General features: G+C 41.5%; 1 protein-coding gene across 2 annotated transcripts in view; it reads right to left on the bottom strand.

Moving 5' to 3' along the window:
* The window catches only part of RNF145 (ring finger protein 145), a 44785-nt gene extending 26614 nt beyond the window's left edge, over positions 1-18171 (bottom strand). Inside the window, exons 1-2 of one of the 2 annotated variants that reach the window (XM_054079281.1) lie at positions 17924-18171; positions 10170-10383 (exon numbers count right to left, since the gene is read on the bottom strand). In XM_054079281.1, the coding sequence (XP_053935256.1) occupies positions 10170-10353 (184 nt within the window). In that variant the 5' untranslated portion in view covers positions 10354-10383; positions 17924-18171. Of the gene's footprint in view, positions 1-10169; positions 10384-17466; positions 17711-17923 lie in introns of those variants that run through there. The other variant, XM_054079280.1, reaches the window with a different exon arrangement.
* Positions 18172-21122: the final 2951 nt, after the last annotated feature.

Here is a 21122-nt window from a genome sequence, read left to right as displayed (position 1 = left end):
AAATAATTGATAGTTTCTTTGATTAAAATGAAGTATCATAAAAGTCACCATCACTAGTTTCTGGACATTATCCACTTGATCATTTACAAAACCGATCAGAGGGCTGGAAAACCTCTCCTATGAGGAAAGGCTGAGAGAGCTGGGTTTGTTTGGCCTAGAAAAGAGAAGGCTCCAAGGAGACCTTACAGCATTTAAGGGGGAATTCTAAGAAAGATGGGGACGGACTTTTTAATAGGGAGAGTAGTAACAGGACGAGTCGTAATGTTTTTAAACTAAAAAAGGGTAGATTCAGACTAGATACAAGAAAAAAATTACTTATAAAGAAGATAACAGGCACAGGTTGCCCAGAGCAGTGGTAGATGCCCCAACCCTGGAAACATTCAAGGTCAGGCTGGATAGCGCTCTGAGCAACATGATCTGGTTGAAGATGTCCCTCACATCAGGGGTGACTGGATGGGCTTTAAAGGTCACTTCCAATCCAAACCATTCTAATATTTTTATTTCGAGCTTTTTCAAGGGGCCTGAAACACAGCACTACAACAGTTTCCTTTTAGCAGCTGTTTTATACAGAATACCACGCTTCTAGCTAACATAAGATTGCAGGTGTTCCACATGGTCAGTTTTCTTAGCGAAAACACGTATTTCATGGAATTCATCTTCTCTGTTCACCACCTTCCTTCTACCACATACCCAAATTACAAGAGCAGGAACTCCTCAGCAGGATTTCCATGAAGACATTTAACTAGTTTGCACCACACTACAGCATCACGAGCCAGCTCCAGAAACGCTCACACCATCTGCAGACATTCTTAACACCTCATCTTTACTGTGTTCACCACCTTCCCCTCACTGCTTAGTTAGGGACAATTCTCTCTGCAAGAACAACCCACACAGCACACGGATGTATCATTCTGACACCTGAGACAAATCTCTCTAAACCTTTCTTCCTTCTCACTGTAGCCTGGGACTCAACTTCTTGTAGATTATCATGCAGACTTTTATTCCGCTATTAGTCTATAAAGAGTCTAAGGATACTTGTTTACTGCATCTTCCTTTAAGGTCTGACATCTTCTTTACCTTAAGTTCTATCACATGCAAATCTGCTTCTTGGCCACACAATGATGTACTTGAGTGGTGCTAGCACAATTTCTGTAAGAGCAAGACATTCCAGAGGGGAGGAACCGCTCTCTAACACAGCCATATTACACAGGAGTCTTTTAGAAGTGATGGAAATTTATTCTTCGTTATATGATCACAACTTAAACTAAAATATAAAATATCTAAATAAAAATCAAAATATGAGAAGACTACCACATAAATGTCTTTTAAACAAAGGGCTTCCAAACAGCACAGATGTTTGTAACAATGCACTGGTAAGCAGCATAAGACAGCCAAGGTTACTGCAGGAGCCTGAGCAATGAACTCCAGACTCACGAGTTTGGGCTGGAATTTAAATGTTCACTTTGAAGTAGCCTTTTTCTCCAGTCCATTAGATTTTGAAGAGAGGGAGAGTAAGAGACATTTAAAGTAGTTCCCTTCCACTCTTATTTACAATTCCCTCTTGTGACTTGATAAGAGAGAGATTTCAACACACTTCATACTGCAATATTTGCATTTTGCTGCAGAGGCCTTATTCCCAAAGTGGTACCAACCTCATTTTTATCAACAACGTCTCTGTCAAAAAAGTAAAAGCAAATAATTCATTACCAAACTGTCTTGTTGCAGAAGAAAAGAAAAACATGCTCCAATTCAGACACACTAGCAGTAATATTCTATTCCCTTTGTTCTTGCCTGGACAAATGATGTAATTAGTGTAGGGCACAAATGAGATTCTACTTCAAAACAGAAAGCCAGGAAATGAAATTTCTCACAGTAGCTTTCTCATCTAAATAATTACATTTTGTTTTCATTTGCACCTCCTCTGTCAGAAGAAAACTTCATGTCAATAATATACATCCCTTTGGAGAGATTCTCCATGCATTGGGATTTACAGTTTGAAACACAGTCAACCTGCTGGGTAACTCTTAGGCACGGGTTAACAGTAACTAACACAAACTTCCATCTAAAGCTTTTTGAGCTCTACATTTGCAATGAGCACTCCACTCCCTTGATTTAGGCCACACATACCATTTTCGCTCCTGGTTTTTGATGTATTGTCCCTTTTAACTCACCAAGTACATTTCTGTTTAAATGTGAGCAGCAGGCTCAGTGAAACCCAATTCCCACTCCAGTAAAGAATGCATGTTAAAAAAAAGAGAGAAAGATAAAAGAGAATAAACTCTTTCCTGAATACAGTAGTAGTACCCTAGTGCTAGGCCATCAAGAATCAGAATCGCATATTTAGGCTTCCAGCTATACAAAACACTTTCTGCCAACCTTATAAACACATGTACTGAGTACTCGGTGCCTATTCAGGAGCACAAGGAAGCAGGGAACTTCTACCGTCTCTTGTGCAGGATTGTACAGATTAAGTCCCCATCAGAGAAAAAGATCTGTGAAAACAATAATAAGCAGAAAAGCAAAGCTAAACATTGCCAGACAAGAACGCATGTATTAACTAGCTCATGACCTCATTCACAACTTGTTGATTCAGCTAGATGAAAACCTCTTACTGTGCAATGCTCACTGTCACAGTAAGCACCGGCTCACAGATTGCCTTTCAGCAATCTCTCTCTATTTGGGTACCACCAAGGTGTCTTCCAGCTTCCTTCACCCATATCACCTCTCTGTCAACCCAGATGTCCGAGTTAAACTGACATACTGCATACAGTGAAGGCTTCCGGAGCATTACCAAAGCTCCAACCCATCCTTTTTATGAAACATTTTAGTGCTCATTTACATTATTACAGATCCCTTGTGTCCACTTCACATTATTACTCCAAGTTTCCTGCAGGTTCAGTCTAAATTGATAACTTTGCACATGAAAAAGTTCGTAAGATTTCTTAATAAAATCACACCATCTCTTGGAGTGCCAGAAAGTAACAGCAAAATTGCTTGGATTCTACCAGGAAATAAATTTGGGGTGCCCAACTTCCCACTCGCCCATATCCTATGAGGGCAAAGAGTCTATTCTTGCAAAGACTTGCAAAGCAACTCGCTGTAAAGCAGCAAGGCATGAGCCACAGAACGCCACCAAAATCGCCTCTCCTGACTCAACACAGGATCAGTGCATGACCAAGTTAGTCATTTCATTCCAGTCTAACCCCTGACTGTCCTCATTTCAGTTTATTCAGATAACTGTCTGGCCACAACATGGAAGTACCAATAACACAGGAGAGGCTTCTGAAAGGTTGTATTTAATATGGTAGAAGCACTATAACAACAATTGGCACCTCTATTTTCAGCATGTCTAATTCTCAGGATAACCAGTCACCAAACTGGTTACACAACAATTTACACAGAGATTTAATAAACTGTCTAGGTCTAAATCAGCTATCTCAAGAGTGGATGATTTTTAAAAGATACACATTAGAGCTCGCAGTACATAAAGGCATGATGCAGAAGGTACCAGGAAGATTCTGTGGCCTTTTCAGCAAAGTCTAGCTCAAGCCCAGAAGGAGCCCTAACAACAATGTGTTCTTAAGTTAGATAAAAGAGACAAAAAGCTCTTGTACATCCTCAATAGGCATTAAGCAACCTTTGAAGGATAATTCAACTAAACAGGGTCTTCTGGATTGACCGGTACAGCTATGCTGTCCTTCTGAGAGCAAGGCTAGTTCTTTATCTGCTATTACATAAGGCAATGTCACACAGAACCTCTGCCACCACGCAGAATAACCTCTCCTGCATCAGAGATGGCTCCAACACACAGCTCATGCAAAACACACTGCTGAAATCAACCTGGAAGCCAAGTCATTCAGAGAGCACAAAATTCCAAAATCCCTACCAGTCATGAGCAGCCACAGAGGCACCTGTACTAGCACCACAAAAGGTAGTTTTCATCTAGCCTGTCTCCTCACTGCTAACTGAATATCCGTTCAAAGTAGCATTAAATACAGTGGGCTGTAAGACATATTGCATTTTTGAGGAGTGATGTTTCTGCACTGCAATGCCAAGGCATACTTCTTCCTCATACTCCCACTCAGACAGAGCTGCCCAAACAGATGTTACTCACTCCAAGAAGCTCTGTACTTTGAGCTGACACAGTAAATATTTTGCCCTTCAGAAAATATGCAGAAAAATTAGTTCTAAACTAAAAAAGAACACATCTAAAGATACTTGCAACAAGAAAATTTGTATTTACCCAGTCATAACACAGTGCAACTATAAACAGAGTTCAGAAATCCTGCTGTCAACTTCTGCACATCTCAGTGAAAACAATGCCAACAAAACTATTTACTCATTACTGGGGTACTGCCACCAGCTTCAACAGCTGTTTCTTAAAATTATACATGTGTAACAGACTGGTCACTCTAAGTAAAAATAATCCAAGAACGAAGTTCCCTACACAGATTCACAGTATTGTCTGAACAAATAAAATAGACTTTTGATTCTAGTTCTGCCACAATGCAGAAACTGTTGCCATAATACAGCATGCCTAATGATCACAACGCTGAGACTAATTACAGTCATGGAGAACCTGAAGAACACTGGAAAAGAACACAAAAATGGAACTGCAAAAATATAAACAGTCACAATATAGCCTAAGTTGTTAACATAAATTGCTATGTTACCATGAGAGTGGTACTTAAAGTCAAGCAAACCTCAAAATTTTAAGCATCTCCTTTCCAGTAAGTTATTTGCTTTTCTTTTTTTTTTCTTTATATAAGAAGTGATAGCAGCTCTACACAGGAAGTTACCTGTAGGTATTCATAACCTGAGAAAGTAGCTTAGTAAAAGTCTGTGACACTATGGAAGTAGTACAGGAATCAGCAGTCTCTAGCACTGGAAGGAGAAAAAAGGGTATGCTCTATTTTGAGCATGCAAGGCTCTGTACTGTCTTCTGTGTCTACCAACCACAGCAGACACTGCATTTTATCCAAGAAGCGAACATTAAGACATCAAGTAATTTTTTTAAGGAAAAAAAGACCAAGTTCAAGTCATAAAATTTCATTTGGTTAAAAATAGCTAAGGTTTAAAATAGCAACACTCGGAAAATAGTTCTACTACCCATTTATCCAAATGCTGCTGGCAAGAGGGAGACAGAAGACATGAGACAGCAAAACCAGAGATGCTGAATCTCAGCAGTGCTTTGCCTTTGTATGCATTAGGTGCATTTACACATTTAATCACACACCCTCTTCTAACAATTTTGTTTCTGGAATGAACAACTGCTTCTTTTTTCTCACATTCAAACTTCAGATGGCACTTTTTACTGCGTTTCTACCAAATACTGTATCTTTCCTCTTAAGAAAAAAACCAAAAAGCAATCCAAATAAAAGATCTAATTAAAGTACAAGAACTTGAAGAAAACTGAGCAGACCAAAGCGGAGAGTAAACAGCACACACAGGATGGCAGTAAGTTCAGTTTTCTATTCCCTCAAGCCTCCTTTTTAAAGGTAGCATTCATAGCAAGTAGTTCACATCTAGCAAGTGAAGTGACTAAGCAATTAAGGTAATAACTACACAGTTCAATAACTGTGATTACAAACACGGTTGTGAAAGATGATGCACCCTCCACCTATTTCAAGTGCTCGAACAGTTTCCTTATGTCTCTCTTAAGAATTTATTTTTTCTTTTCGTAATGACAGAGAGTACAGTCCAAGATAGAAAACTCTTATTATTTTTAATCTTCAGTAAGAAAACACTAAGTATTTAGTGCAATTCTGTGCCTCTATCGTGACAGTACTTAAATTCCAAATCTGGTGACAGGTTGATAGGCTCCTATCTCTCCTCTTCCCACCTATCTTAGAGTATTTACCAGTTAGCACAAACAGCATTGCTTTATCCTTCACAGGAGGAAATTATGTGGTTTCAACTGTTCCCACCTTCTTTATTAAAAGAATGAAAAAAAATAAGTGGCTGTCTTCTCAGAGCTGCTCTACAGTGCAGAAGAAAACAATGAAACCTGGCAGTAGCAGAGTGTTCTAGTCTGCCCTACATAGAGGCTTGAGATAGAAAGCCATTTTAGCTAGCATAGATCTTTCTTGAAGGAGGGGCTACTTTAAGTTTATACAAAACAATTTTAATGAAATTTTAACAAAACCACATTATATAACAGTTGTGGACAAAAAAAGTTGGCTTGTTCTCTAAGCTTCCTTCCCCCTAGATCATTCTACCCAGTAACAGACAGTGTTATCAAAGTCAGAATTACAGCCCGTAATATAGCACACTGCACACAAATTTATCATAAGCTGCTCTTCAGCCAAACTGTTTGGATGGGTGACTAAGAAAAAAAAAATTACTTGGACTGCAATCCCATTTTATCCAATTCCTACTTGTTTTTACAGATATCCAGTACACATGGCAAATTAAAAAAAAAAAAATTAAAAAAATCAGGCACAAAGGTCAACTCCTTTTAATCCCAATCTCTAGTAATTTTAAATTAAGTTTTTAATAAATCATCTGGCAAATGTCCTGTAGGATGTACCAAAAGTACTTCAAGAAAGATACTGGGTGTGATCAATCAGCTTTTAAGCTTGAGATGATCCTGTGACCATCACGTATGAACTCAGACACACATAGAACAAAAATTTTTCAGGCAGAGACATTCCCAAATTGTTGTTTCAGTTTCATGTTTGTTTAAACACACTTGAAAAACCTAGGAAAGTTTTCAGAATTTAAATACTGTTTTAATGGTGCTTCTAGGACATAATTCATGTGCAGGAAAACAGTATTGTGAAATAAAGCAACATAACACAAGCATCACACGCAGGAGCTAAAATACACCCTGAAGGCTACTGCAGACCACTAGCAGACATCTTATGCCTGCCAGAACAGTAACCACAGCACCATGTGACAAATAAAAATTCATACACAAAATTACTTTGCAATTTTCCCTATATAAAATTAATCTGTTTACATATTCTAACCAGAAATTTATCACGGCTGTTTGCATTGCTTTATGTGTATTTACTTAAATTTCATGCAGGTGAACTTGTGGTTGAGTAGTTATCGGAACCAAGTATTTTCCTTCACTAAAGCACATAAGAACCTGTTTCATGAAAAGATATGGAAGGGAAAAAGCTGTATCAAAGGACAGATTGCATCCTAGAGGCTTTTATTACATTCCCAGTACTGATAACTGGAACATGAATCACACTGTAACATACATCACATCACTTGATCAAAAACAATTCACTTTTCAACTTCAAGTCAAATGAATGGAAGAAAAAGAACACATTTAAAACAGAAAATACAGTCCCAGTAACCCCTAGTTCTCAGCAGATTTCCAACTCTGGATCCTTAGTTCACAAAAAAGGTTCACAATATGTAGACTGGTAGATATCACTGATTTTTATGGTTCTCTAATCAAATTGTTCCTTGAGCAACGGGCAAAGACAAATGCACCTAATTTCCTAAGCTTCTAGAAGCACTTCTATGATACGGTATCTTATCCTGCCTATACAAGAAATTCAGCAGGTGTTTGATATTGCAAAGCCACGAACACCTGCTACAGCATTTGCTGATACCGTGTTTCCTAACTGCAAATACGAACAGAGAATTTTTTTCCCAAATAAAAAAGATTAACATGTTGAAAGATATCCACGCTAAGTTGTTATTTAAATTACACACTGGCATTTAATTTCCCCCAATGTAACTTCAAGGAAGCTTAATTTCCCAAACTGGTGGAAAATAACTTTGCTTTCCTTACAAATCCAATTTATGTATTTTGATACACCATTTTAATTCAGGTTATACTGTAAATTGATGCAATTACATCTATACAGAATCTTGTGTAGGCATGCAAATTGATTTAGCCTGGCCTCACATTGACAGAGCTTAAAAAACAACAACCAAGGAATTGAAACAGATTAACTTTATTTGAAAAGTATTAGCAAAGTTTTATCACCGGAAATTGTCTAAAAATATTTTAAAACAAGCAACTTGTTTGATGATTTAGAAGTTCTTCTTGATCAGCAGCTACCAGCTGGAGCAGTGGAAGTAGAGACACTCAATATTGCAAAAGAAAAATTAAAAGAACTGCTGAGTGTCTATGCACCAGCACAAAAACACCACTTCTATAAGGAGCACAAAGTAAGAGTCCACTGGTATAGTACCAAAAATAGCATCCAGGTGAGAAACACCTCCCCTCTCTATAGCACTTTTTCTGGGTGTATCTCAACTTACTTAAGCGAGGACAAGGTTTTCTAAAGACTATAAAGCGGGGCTGGGTCACAGCTGGAAATTACCCACTGACTTACGAGCCAGCAGTGTGCTCAGGTGGCCAGGAAGGCCAACAGCCTCCTGGCTTGTATCAAAAGCAGAGTGGCCAGCAGGAGTAGGGGAGTGATCATCCCCCTGTATTCAGTGCTGGTGAGGCTGCACCTTGAATTCTGAGTTCAGTTTTAGGTCCCTCACTACAAAAAGGACACTGAGGTGCTAGAGCATATCCAGAGGAGGGCAATGGAGCTGGGAAAGGCCTGGATCTCAGTGGTTATGAGAGCGGCTGAGGGAACTGGGTTTGTTTAGTCTGGTGAAGACAAGGCTCAGGGGAGACCTCATCATTCTCTACAACTCCCTGAAAGGAAATTGTGTGGAGGCAGGTGTTGGTCTCTATTCCCAAGTAACAGGAGACAGGACAAGAGGAAATGGCCTCAAATTGCACCAGGATAGGCTCAGACTGGATATTAGGAAAAAATTCTTCACTGAAAGGGTTGTCAAGCACAGCACAGGCTCCCCAGAGAAGTGGTTGAGTCACCACCCCTAGAGGCATTTAAAAGACTTGGAGATGTGGTGCTTAGGGACAGGGTTTAGTGGTGGAGTGGGCAGTGCTGGGTTAAGAGTTGGACTCGATGACCTTAGAGGTCTTTACCAAGCTAAACAATTCTGTGACTCTATATCTTGATAGCCTAGTGCACAACTGTTATTTCTGCATTAGAAACTGATCTGATAAACTAATTTATAAAAGGTACTGTGTGCATACAAGAAAGCCAGCTGTAGTTACATGCCACCACACTACTGTATGATTTTTACCAGTAACAAACAAGTATTCCTTCCCACACATATGAAAAGGGTACAGAAATGTAACACCAGCTCTTTGCACTAGATGTACACTGCTATCGTGGAGCCAGAACAAAGAAAGCCACATGTGTTTTTAATGGAAGTAAATAATTTCCAGACAACAGACATTTAATAGATTTAAAAAGGAAAGTCACATGCCAAGACTTCTTCAGCCAGGATTAAAAGCCTGGACATGATACTTCAAAAAACCACAATCCTCTAACTACTTAACTAGCAGCTTCCTTTAGCTGACTGCAGCACATCTTTATTCTCTAAAGCCATCTACAAGGAAGAAACACTGCAGAATGGGAAAATTACATGCTAACCATTTTTCTCCAAGATTGTCAGTACTCATGCAGATCACCATTTGCTATCAACCTCAACAGCCTGGATCTGATCCCTAATTAACCCCATGTGCAGTCACTAGATGAATCACCTACCCACCTGGAGAGCAGGTTCCAGAACATCAATCCTTCTATTTACCTAAAACCAGACACCTACCATTCCAGAGCCAGACTTGCAGGCCAAGGTTCAACCTCAGCTCTCTGAGCTGCGTTAGTAATTTTGTCCATTTCTTTGCAATACAAGGACTTACTACCAGCTCCAGTCCACCTATAGCACATATATGGTTCACAGGTTTGCAAACCAAAGAGCCACATCCACCAAGGGAAAGGTAATGACCTGCTGCTGGGGTCACACTCTGAACTATGAAACTTTTTTCCTAGCCTCTCGTTCCATGCCAATGACATGAGTTACAATGCTCCTTTGTCTGCACAGCATTTCATAGCAGCTTTCTCGTCAGTCAGACACAGGCTAAAGGCACTGTGCTATTCTTGCAGGGCATTAATTATGTTTCAAGACATCAGGTTTACTCTATTTACACATCAAGGCCAAATGAAAAGCCCAGTAGAACACTGGAGAGGATTTCTTTACTGCCAACAAACAGTCCCTCAATCAGAACGACAATGAACATATTACCATGCTATTATCAATTTCTTAAAAATCTTGTAGTAAGCAAAGCAGTATTCGCTACAGTAGTGTCCTCTCTTGAACGCATGCACACTTACCCACATAATGCATGTTGAGGGCCAAGTACTTGTACTGGAAGAGAGGGTTGTTGTGCAGGCTACTTCTTTGGATCTGCTGGAAGAATGAGCTGACATCCCATCTGTACAAGACATCCAACAGCATGATGCTCGGGACCCTTAGGGCCACATTTAATACTGCCTCCAACTTCTCCTTTGCAGCCATTCTCTTCCCTTTCTGTGAACTGGCAGCAGACTGTAAACAGCACAAGACAGAGAGGAGTAATCAGATCAATCTCGCTGTACAAACAGCTGTTAGGCTTTGTGATCATATGAATGGGGCTTCCTGTGTGGCCACAAATGACTGAATGAATCAACCAAGTTAAATTCAAATCCCAACAGGACAGCTTCTATTTTTGTTATGTAGAGGTCAATTTTCTAGCTATTTTTCCTGGTGATACTGTAAAATGGGGAAAGGTGTACCAGGTACTACACAAACAAGAATACAATAAACTTTATAAAGCAAACATCAACAACAAAATTCAGACATTCCCTCCACTTCGCTTGACACCTTCTATGTCTCCTAAATGAAATAACCACCAACCAAAACAGTTCTTAAAACATTTTAGATTCACTTCTTCAATGTAAATTGAAATAAATAATTTTCCAATAGCTAAGCTTTTACAAGTCATTTACGGAATTCAGCCACCGCTATGAATCTGTATATTTATGGAATTTGAGGGGTGTGGGTTTTGAAGATTAGGACCAATAATCCAACTATTGTATTCATTTTAACGTAATTCACTGCAAGGAATCATACAAAACACCATATCCTCACTCGCGAGTACTAGCAGGTAATTTAATTTTGGAGCTTGCAATCAGAGAACATGGATGACAAGATAATGAAGGGCACTTTTCTTGCTTTTCTTCTTCTTTTTAACAGGAAAAAAATGTTGGCCCACAACAGCATCCCAAAACAGACCTAGGCATCAACAAGAACATATTTAAGAGCAAAAGGATGGGTTTCCACATCCTGTCATAGCACTGCCTTCAGCTGAGACTGGCAGTGGTTCCTAAATAAGATATGCTGGTTTTACCACTCCCCTACCTCAGGAACAGCATTGACCTCAGGTGGTAATCGTGAGCCACTAGCTACGTCAACTTGAACCCATTATGGAATTAAAGCATGAAACAAAACCATGCAAATATACAGACACTGAGAAAATATTCCTGCTTGTGTGGACACAAATGCACACAACCCCCATATGAAGTTTCATTTGTGCTGCCGTGGCCAAGATGCTACCATAAGCAGTTCATGTGCACAGCTAAAGCCACAGTGACACTTGTTAAGGCATGCTGACATAAAATTAATTCAGCTCCAGAGGTCAGGACAGATGAAAGCTGAGATATGGCTCAGTAAACCACAGGTTACAGAGCTGCTGCTTGCTATCATCTAGCCCACAGTCTTAACTTTTCAAGTTATCTAAATCTGGGCATCTTTTACAGAGTTCTTGCAACAGCTCTACAAACCCCAAGGACAGCACATCCTTCCCCTGACACAGCAAGCGCCTCCCCATCGCATCAGGCATCTCACTCATCAGCATTTCACAATGCTTCCCCAAATGAATTAAAAGGTCAGCCAGAAGACTACAAATACTTAGAATGAGCAACCAAACACGCTGCCCAAGCAGATACTACAGAATACTGGCAATCAACATTTAGTGTGAATAAAAGATGGTGTTTAAACATATGGTATTGTACAAACAGAAGTTGGGAGCCATACAGATAGTACGGAGAATTTGTCCAAACTGCACGCTTAAATATAAACCTATGTGCAGAACAGTTTATAGAAACACAGCTTAAATGATTCATATCAAAGCATTTTAGATGTCTTGGAATTAAAAAAAAATCTTTGGTTTTACCAAATATGCAAAAATAATCAAAACTTTGAAATGAAACTGCCTCCTGTTTTTTCACTAGGTATTTTTCCAAGTAGATCAGGGCTTAGTGGTGATCAGGAACTGACTGACCATTTTTCACTCTGTCATAAAAATACCAACGTAAAGTGACAACAAGCACCTGATTTCAGACAACATTCTCCTGTCAAATGTTTTCCAGCCATCAACAATAATCACACAAACACACATAAGGACAAGAAGGAAATTTTCACTTGAGTATTCACTTTCCTTAATTATTGCAAGTGCAGAATTCCATGGACTTCTAATACCAGAAGTTAATTGAGGTTCACCACATCCAAATTAAGCTGAAAAATTTTCCCTTCCAAATTCATACACATATACTTGAGAATGTAAGAGAATCAAAAAAATGCAGCAGTTATTATCTAAGAAAACAATCTACATTTCAAATCCTGTTAAAATAAAAGCAAAACAAACTTCAAAACCCACATTATGTCGCAACGGATGGGCTAAGAGAAGCAGCCACTGTAACTGCAGCATATCCTGTCACTGACTGACAAAGCATCCAATACCAATAAGAAACCCTTTAAAATTAACTCCACTAGAAATGCGGATGTGTTAAATAAAGCCTCAGTTGTAACTGCTGCCAAGTTCTAACAGAACATAATACAGGCAAGCAACAAAGTCCATTGCTCTACAGTCATTATACTGTAAAGAGCTCTCACAATACATTATTTTGGCTGGTACAAAAACAAACAAAACCCAAATCCCCACCACAACATTAAATCTCTAAAACCTTTAGATCAACGATGATGCAACAAGAGTTGCTGGATGCTCAGACACTAAAATAAATAGGTCACTCTTGTACGTAGCCCAAAAATGGACCTAAGAGTAGGGCTGGGAAGCCACTAATTCGAGTTTCGAATTTTTTTCCTATGATTTCAAGAGATCTGCTTATTCCAAAGTAGGGTAAAAAAAAAAAGAATAGTCTCGGGAAGAACTTCAGACTTCACATCCTAAGCGAGTGCAAGCACTCCAAACCCCAACAATTTTATCAAAACCACCTTTTAAAAATTTCCCATCGTAACTGATTGATGTTCATGGAAACGTTTTTGGTTGTTAACACCACAGTGCTTTTATTTTCCTATAGGGTAAACTTTGTTAGACAGACTCACAGAATGAATCACAGAATCATAGAATGGTTTGAGTTGGACAGAACCTTAAAGCTCACCCAGTTCCAACCCCCTGCTTTGGGCAGGGACACCTTCCACTGGATCAGGTTGCTCAAAGCCCCATCCAGCCTGGCCTTGAACACCTCCAGGGATGGAGCCTCCTCGGGGCAACCTGAGCCAGTGCCTCACCACCCTCACAGTGAAAAATTTCTTCCTTATCTCTAGTCCAAATCTACCTTCACTCAGTTTAAAGTTTAAAGATATATCTTGAAGAGGGAAAAAGGAAAATATTGTACAACTTCTGTCAGTAGCTATAGGAAAGTTCAATGTCACAGTTCAAAAACCAAAATTAGACCCATCAGCTGGGTTGGATTAGACTCCCCAGAACCCCTCCTTCCATACACCTGTCCTCCTCCTGGGAGTGAAAAGAACTACAGAAGAATCTCATTTTTCAGAGACTTAGATCTTTACATCATTGGTTCGGGAGGGAGAAAACAAAGAGAAGAAAGGGGAAAGAACAAGATGAAAAGGTTTATCACACATACATTTAGAAAAGAATTTCCCTGTGTGAGTCTGTAGAGAAAGAAAAACCACCTAGAACTCCAGAGAGTGTGAGTCACCAATCCATCAAACCAGCCCCTTCTGGTGCAGTTAGCAGCAAGGAAAGGAAAAGATGTCTTGCTCCCATACAATTTAAATGAGGCCAAGCTCAGTGTTGCCTAAGAAGGACAATACTCAAAAATTTCTGCTGAGAAGGCCAGATACAGTCAGCATACCAAGTGCACTAATAAAGTAGTGAAACACTGTGTTCGTGTACGGTAACAATGTCATTAGGATCTGGTCAGCATCTCCAAAAATACTGAGGGGTTTGCAACTCAGTACTAGTTCAGTAATTTCAAGTAGAAACCGGAGAGTATTTAGCATTCAATTTGAAGGTTTAGAGAGAATCAGTCAGCAAACAGACTACTCAATCTTGCTATGCAAGTAGTTAACAAGCAATTTATTTTTTTTTTCCTCTTTCCCCATCTGGTCTAACAGCATGGATTGTTGTAGAGCTGCTGCAGCAGTGTGACTGCAGAACTGTTATTTCCACCTGGAAAACAGAAAAATTCCCGAATCCTTACTCACCCAAGACTCATTTGGTTGAGAACCGAGGTACAGCTAGGGTTAATCATTCCAAACAAACATATCCTGTACTTTGTAAAAAACAACTTTTACTGCACAAATTAGGTCAACCTCTTATCTGTTCATAGGGACAGAAGTGAACATGCATTCATGTTAAAGGCATACTAAAAATGGACAAAAACAACTAGAGACAGTTTCTAGAAGAGAAAAAAAAAAAAATCTACATTTCCAACTTTCATTAATTCCAGCAAGTTTTATGTGAGGAAGACAAAAAACGACTCAGGAAATGAGGATACATATCACAGAGCTGTGAATTTAAAGTGTTCTTCAAAGATTTATTTCTGGAGTACAGTGATACACTATGAGCAGTTCCAGTATACTCTCAATTTTATCACAAGTGTACTATTCATAGGCAGCCTGTAAAGCATCCTGTGCCTTTTTATCAAGAGCAGGTAAGACTTGGAACTCAACTTGGGGACTAACACGTGTTAACAAGGGTTAACAAAACCACCAGGTATGCAGCAAAACCTTTCTGCAGATACCTGTAAGGTTGGTGCTCTGCCTGCACATGATCAGTTCAAATCCAGCCACACTAGGAGGGGCTGCTTTCTTTTCACACCAGGTATTTGCAGAGTTCAGGTTGATGACTGAAAGACAGAAAACTAATTCAGTAAAATAAAAATATAACTGATAATATCTTTTAGTAAAATCTTCAGGGGAAAAAGAGATCTAGATTCAATTAACAAACTGAATTGCTCTGCAGTCCATTTTGACTCTATAGTTTCTTCCCAGTCCAAAGTTTGGTTTATTAGCTAGTCATTCAGCACTTTTTTTTGCCATCACAGCCATGTTTGCAAGCCTACACCTACAAGCCTGCCTAACCACACTTGTATCAGCACATTTTGAGACAGTCTGGGCAGCAATCCTAAAGCGCCTCTGCAGAGGATACAATACCCAGAGGACCTGCACACAGAGCATTAATGACAGCCCGAGATGATGCAGCGCGTGACAACCCACCTCAGAGTGCTGGACCACAAGAAGACCAGCCCAGCAAGTAAAGCTGGTGTTACCCCACCAGCCACACAAAAAAAAATGGAACCCAAATGCATTAACAGGTTAAAGTTACGTGACAGGATGAAATACGATTTATCCTCTGCGGTTGCTCATTTAGCTTTTTGCCATTTCAGATACAGACACAGCCTGTGTTCAGAACTGCAATGCCCATAACTAGTTACTCAACTGGCTAGAAGTTAAAATATAAAATAAGGCTTTTGAGATCTTTCTAGGTCAATATTGATAGTTTCCATTGCTGCTGCCTTAGCTATTTGAGTCATGTAAACAAAGAGCATCAGTTTCCATGCCTGTCAAACAGAATGCTTTGCTTCCTGCAGTACCAGGCTCGCTTGACAGAAAGATCAAACAAATGGTGAAACGCTTTAAAAAGTCCCTTTTAAAACTTGTTCAAACTCAAGACACAGAATCAAAAAAAAAAGTTCCAGAAAAGTTCCACTAGATGAAGCACCACTTCTGATTGTTCCTTTCAAGTACGCAACTAATCTCAAAGCAGCAGGGCTTCTCTAAAATTAAAGGAAATGATATAAAAGTAAAGGCAGGGAAACTGGCACAAATGTCTGAACAATATTGAAGGCACTAGACTTGAACATGCACAAAACTACAGTGAACTGTCCACTTCATAACCACATTAAACATTGCCAGGTGCACGTGGACATAAAAATAGATTCAGAAAGACATTAAATCATCACACAAAGAGTTCCAGAGGACTGAAAGAGCTATCCACACGTCTGTGTGAAGAGGAAGAAACAAAGACAAGTTTAGCAAACAACTTAGTGAATGTTTCCAAGTGCAACATGCAAGACTAAGCAGGCTTACACAGTTCTCCACGACCCACTCATTTGTTCACATCTTATTGGCATCATGTGCCTTTCTGCACCAGGGACCCCAGCTGCTGAATCAGAGTGAGATACTAATTCCAGTCCACCACTTCCAAAGAAAAGAATTCCCTGGTACTTCTTCTGACACAGGCTGCTCAGTTCATATTTCCATCAGACCGAGGTTGCTATAACATCAGTAGTTCCTCCTAAGACTGATACAAACAAGGTGAATTCTGTGTTTCAGGCAGGCATCAGCTTTATTTCATGCACTAAGATTTTTGGCCATGCTTCCACATAATGGTGGTTACAAAAACAACTACTTTCTAATGCTAATGAGTTCTGGAATTAATAAAATTAAACGCTTTCATAACATTATGGCTCAGAAAACAGAAGCCGATCACCATAGTTATTAGAACTAACTAGAAACAAAAAGATACAGTTTCTCATGTACAGGCAGGCTCACTAAAGATAACTGGCAAAAATAAGCCAAGGTTGCAGATAATCAAAAAATTACAAAGTGCAATAGCTGAACAGTTCTCACAAAATATTTTTGATGTTTAAATCTAGCTTCACTAATATACAAAAGTGATCAAAGAGAGTAATTAAAAATTATTTCCCTCTTCTCCTCCAAAGTTTAATCTCTGGGGATGCATTACACACACAAAAAAACCCTAATAAAAATGTAATTAAAAGTATCCAAATCCTAAGTCCACAAAACAAGTTAACAGAAACTCTTGTGGTAAAAACTGCAGAAGAAACAAATACAGCAACACCTACAGCCTTATAAAAAGTATTTTCAATGAGATCACAAACAGCTAATATTTATGAGTCAAACACGTTACAGAAGTATTTTTCGCTGGTAAGTAAAAGGATTTTTTTTTTGCCTATTATGTATACTGCACTCCCTTCTTTACTGATATTCACATGCATTAATAAAAACACCCACCTTTTTTCACTTTATTCTCCTAATCCCATTATTTCCACACCAGCCCCCACACTCCTAAGGGCACAACCGTGAGGTAAGGAGCCCTCTGAGCACGCCCACCTGTCACAAGGGTGCTCGGTGCTCAGAACCGCTCTCAAACACTGAAAAACACTGACAACTGTTATCACAAACCTTATTTTTTACGGCTACGGGAGATCTCAAAACCCGGCTAACATGACAGAAGTATAAAAGAGAGAAAGAGCCCTGTTCTTCACGCTACGGAGATGCTGCTTCTTACATAAGCATTACCATATGCTTCAGGGCCCGTCTCCAGGAGGGAATAACCGGGCCTCCAGCAGGGAACAACCGGGCCTCCCCTCTTCCCACCGACCCCGGGCACCCCCGCAGCTCCGAGTCTCGCCGGCTCCACGGACAGGGCGTGGGTCTCGCTGCGGGCACCGCGCGGCGAGACCAGACCCTAGCGAGGGAGGGGAGAGGCCCAGGGAGTCCCGATTCGCTCGGGACCCCCTGAGCCTCCCTCCTCCCCCGGTGCCCGGGCAGGGGCGGCCCCGGCACTGCAGAGCTCAGCGCGGCGCCGCCGCTTTGAACTCTAGTGACCCCGCCGGGCTGGGGGGGGGAAGGGGGGCGCGCACGTGGACGCGCGCACGTGGGCACGCGGGAGGGGGAGGCGAGCGGCGCCTGGGCCCACGCGAGAGGGGGAGCACGCGCGCGCCTGAAGCGGCGAGGTGGGGGGGGCGGGAATCACCTGGGCCGGCGGGATCGACGCCGCCTCCTCCTCCCTCTCTTCTCGCTCGCCGGCAGAGCTCGGCGCGTCACAGCGACGACGGCAACGGCGGTGGCGGCGGCTCAGTGCCCGGCGGTGGCAGAGCGGCTCCTCGAGGCACCATGGCTGCGCCGAAGCCGCCTCAGGGCGCCGACACCCTCCAGCCGCGCAGACGGGCGGCCATGGCCCCGCTGCCTGCGCCCGCGCGCCGCCCCGCTCTGCGCATGCGCGAGCCCCGCCCTCGGCCCCGCCCCCCGCGGGAACGCGCAGAGCGGTGGGGGTGGTGGGGGAAGCGATGGTTGGGGTGTAGGGATTTGGCTGGGGAGGCAGCGCCCCGCCGAGAGGGCTCTGTCCTTACCGCCGGGGCAGCTGCCCTCCCCTCGAAAAGGCAGGAGTTTGGGGTTAAATTGCAGGGGTTTGGGTCCTCCCGGGACGTGGAGGACTCGCCAGGGCGGCTGCGAGTCTGGAAGATGACTCACGAGAGTCAGCAAAACCTGAGGTAGCGTCTGGGCAGCTGCTTGAAAGGGCGGCGCTGCTGTTTCCATCATCCTCTGGACTGTCCTTGCAGAACACAAAAAGCTGCATCCTCCCATACGAGGACAGGCTGAGAGAGCTGGGCTTGTTCAGCCTGGAAAAGAGAAAGGCTCCGAGGAGATCTTATAGTGACCTTCAGTACCTGAAGGGGCTACAAGAAAGCTGGGGAGGGACTGTTCACAAAGGTTTGTAGAGACAAGACTAGGGGCAAAGTGTATAAACTGGGGAGGAGCAGATTGAGGCTAGACATAAGGAAGAATTTCTTCACCATGAGAAGAAATGGAGAGTGGTGAGACACTGGCACAGGTTGCCCAGGGAAGCTGTGGATGCCCCATCCCTGGAGGTGTTAAAGGCCAGGTTGGATGGGGCCTTGGGCACCCTGATCCAGTGGGATGCCCCTGTCCACAGCAGAGGGGGCTGGAAGTAGATCATCTTTAAGATCCCTTCCGGCCCAAACTATTCTGATTCAATAATTTAAAATGCGAAGGTGGACTCCTGCTTTTTCCAGTGCTGTGCTGCACGATCCACAGTCACTGTTGTGAGATCAACCAGAAAAGTACCAGATTGTGTGTTCTTTTGCCATTTTTCAGATGGAGACCTGTGCCAAGGCAGTTCCACACAGCTCAGCTCTCTGTGTATCTCTGGTTTCACAGCCTTCACTCCTGGCCCTTGCATGAAAATTCTCACTAATATGCACTCATTCTGTAGGGGCTGCACGGCCAGGCCCTAGCTGCATTCCCTAGTGCAAAGGAAAAACTTGTGACCCAAGCAAATTAATGATTTTTACCTTAATGTTTGAAAAGTTACAAAGCCACACTGTCAGGGACATGAAAAAACTCTGCAGTGAGGAATAAGGGAATACACTGAACTGGAAAATCCTGTAGTTCTCAAGGGCTGGACTCGCCAACTTAACAACTGCTTTCTTCCTTCCATCTCTAATGAGAACTGGACTATTTGCAGACTAGGTACTAACAATGCTTGGCCTGAACACAATGTCCTTACTCTATGAAGGAGAGATATTCAAATCAGGAGTCTGGGTGTCTGTCCACATTCTGCTCTGCAAAATTACCCTTGTCTGAGTACGTAAATGTTTTCAAAACAACATAAGAAAAATCTAGTTTGGCCATGCCTGTTTTAACTTCTATCAAAATTGTGGTAGGGCTCTGCCCCGCTATGTACTCAGATGTTGTATTTGGTGGTAACACTGACCCTGTCTTCTCCCAAACTCTGGTCAGCCCAGAATGCAGCAGGAAGACCAAATGGCACAACTGACAGAGCTCTCCCAGACAGAAGCCTTTGTTCCGGCACCATAGAAGAGCTCAGCTTACTGGTACATTTTCTCACAATCTTCAGATTTTAACGCTATTTAAAAAAGAACAGGTTTTGTATTTTAAAGCATTTAGTTTAAAGGTATCAGTTTGTGCAAGGATTCCTGAGCTCAGTAATTCTTGAAAGAACAAACATGCATGTCTAAACCAAGGACGTGCATCTGCTTGTGGTTATTACTCATATTACTCATAAGCACTTTGTGCTCTGGTTTTCTTCTAAGGTTTATCGAGACCCTTCTGCACAGTGCTTCTCTCATCAACTGAATTTCTCTCCTAAGCAGTTAGCTTCTTCCTTTGTCACTTTGCGGGTCTCTGCACAAGAGCCTGCAGCTCTTGTTTTATGCATATTTTTATTAAACTTGCCACTACCACCTAATTCTGTTGTTGTTTCTAGGGTGAACACACTGCCCCAAACTCTGGTCTTCTCCAGCAAACATGGGAAAACAGCAGCTTAACCCACCTCCAGCCTCCATTGTTTTGCCTGGCTCAGCATGCTCACTACTGCATTACTGTTCACTACTTGCCATTTTTTATCACAAAGAGCATGAACCAGCTGTCGTACAAGGTATAAGAATTTCAGCTTCATTTCTAGGGCCTGCTTGTAGTCTCATGCCATACATGGAGAAAAAAAGTCATGAGTCACTCCTGTTCTTTGTGGACTTTGTTCAACGCTGACTGAGGCCAGGGGCGATGGGGCAGGATCTGTAAGGATTTGTTCACAACTGCAGACAGCAACATTTATAGGAGACAAAGTGGAAATCTCTATTATCTTAGAAGTAATTCTATCATGAAACTGCTGTAGCAAATCACTGAAGTTCTCACTTCAGTTCACAAGCAAACAATAGGAACTGAACCCCACCTTGATGTCATTCAATCATCTCTCAGCATTTAATCAGGAAAACATGTTACTTCACAAAAGCACAGGTTTTCTAATGGGCAGATCAGGTATGTGGCATTACCACCATCTTCCCAGGCATGTCTTTTTAAAAGCACCACCTCAACTTTCTGCTTCATTTCTCTGGAATTTTAAAAGCCTTTCCTGCATTTGACACTTGGTGGCTATGAATTCTGAATTCAATTATTGTTTCTCTCTCATTATTAAGAGGCATTTGGACTCCAAACTTTCCGTGACCAGCAACTGAGGACTGAAGGGGGCCGCTATGGTGACATCTCATTAAAACTTTCAAAAGACCTTCCCAGACTTCAGATAATGTGGAAGCTTGATTTGTCCATGTGGATGGACAAATGCCAGGAGCCCAAACTGCTGACAAAGAAAATCTCTCATAAGAATTCCCAAGAGCAGCAAAGTACACTGACAT

This window comes from Cuculus canorus, chromosome 14 (assembly GCF_017976375.1).
Source record: "Cuculus canorus isolate bCucCan1 chromosome 14, bCucCan1.pri, whole genome shotgun sequence".
NCBI classification, from domain to species: Eukaryota; Metazoa; Chordata; class Aves; order Cuculiformes; family Cuculidae; genus Cuculus; species Cuculus canorus.
The sequence above is the reverse complement of the archived record's forward strand: the minus strand, read 5'-3'. Positions and strand labels throughout refer to the sequence as shown.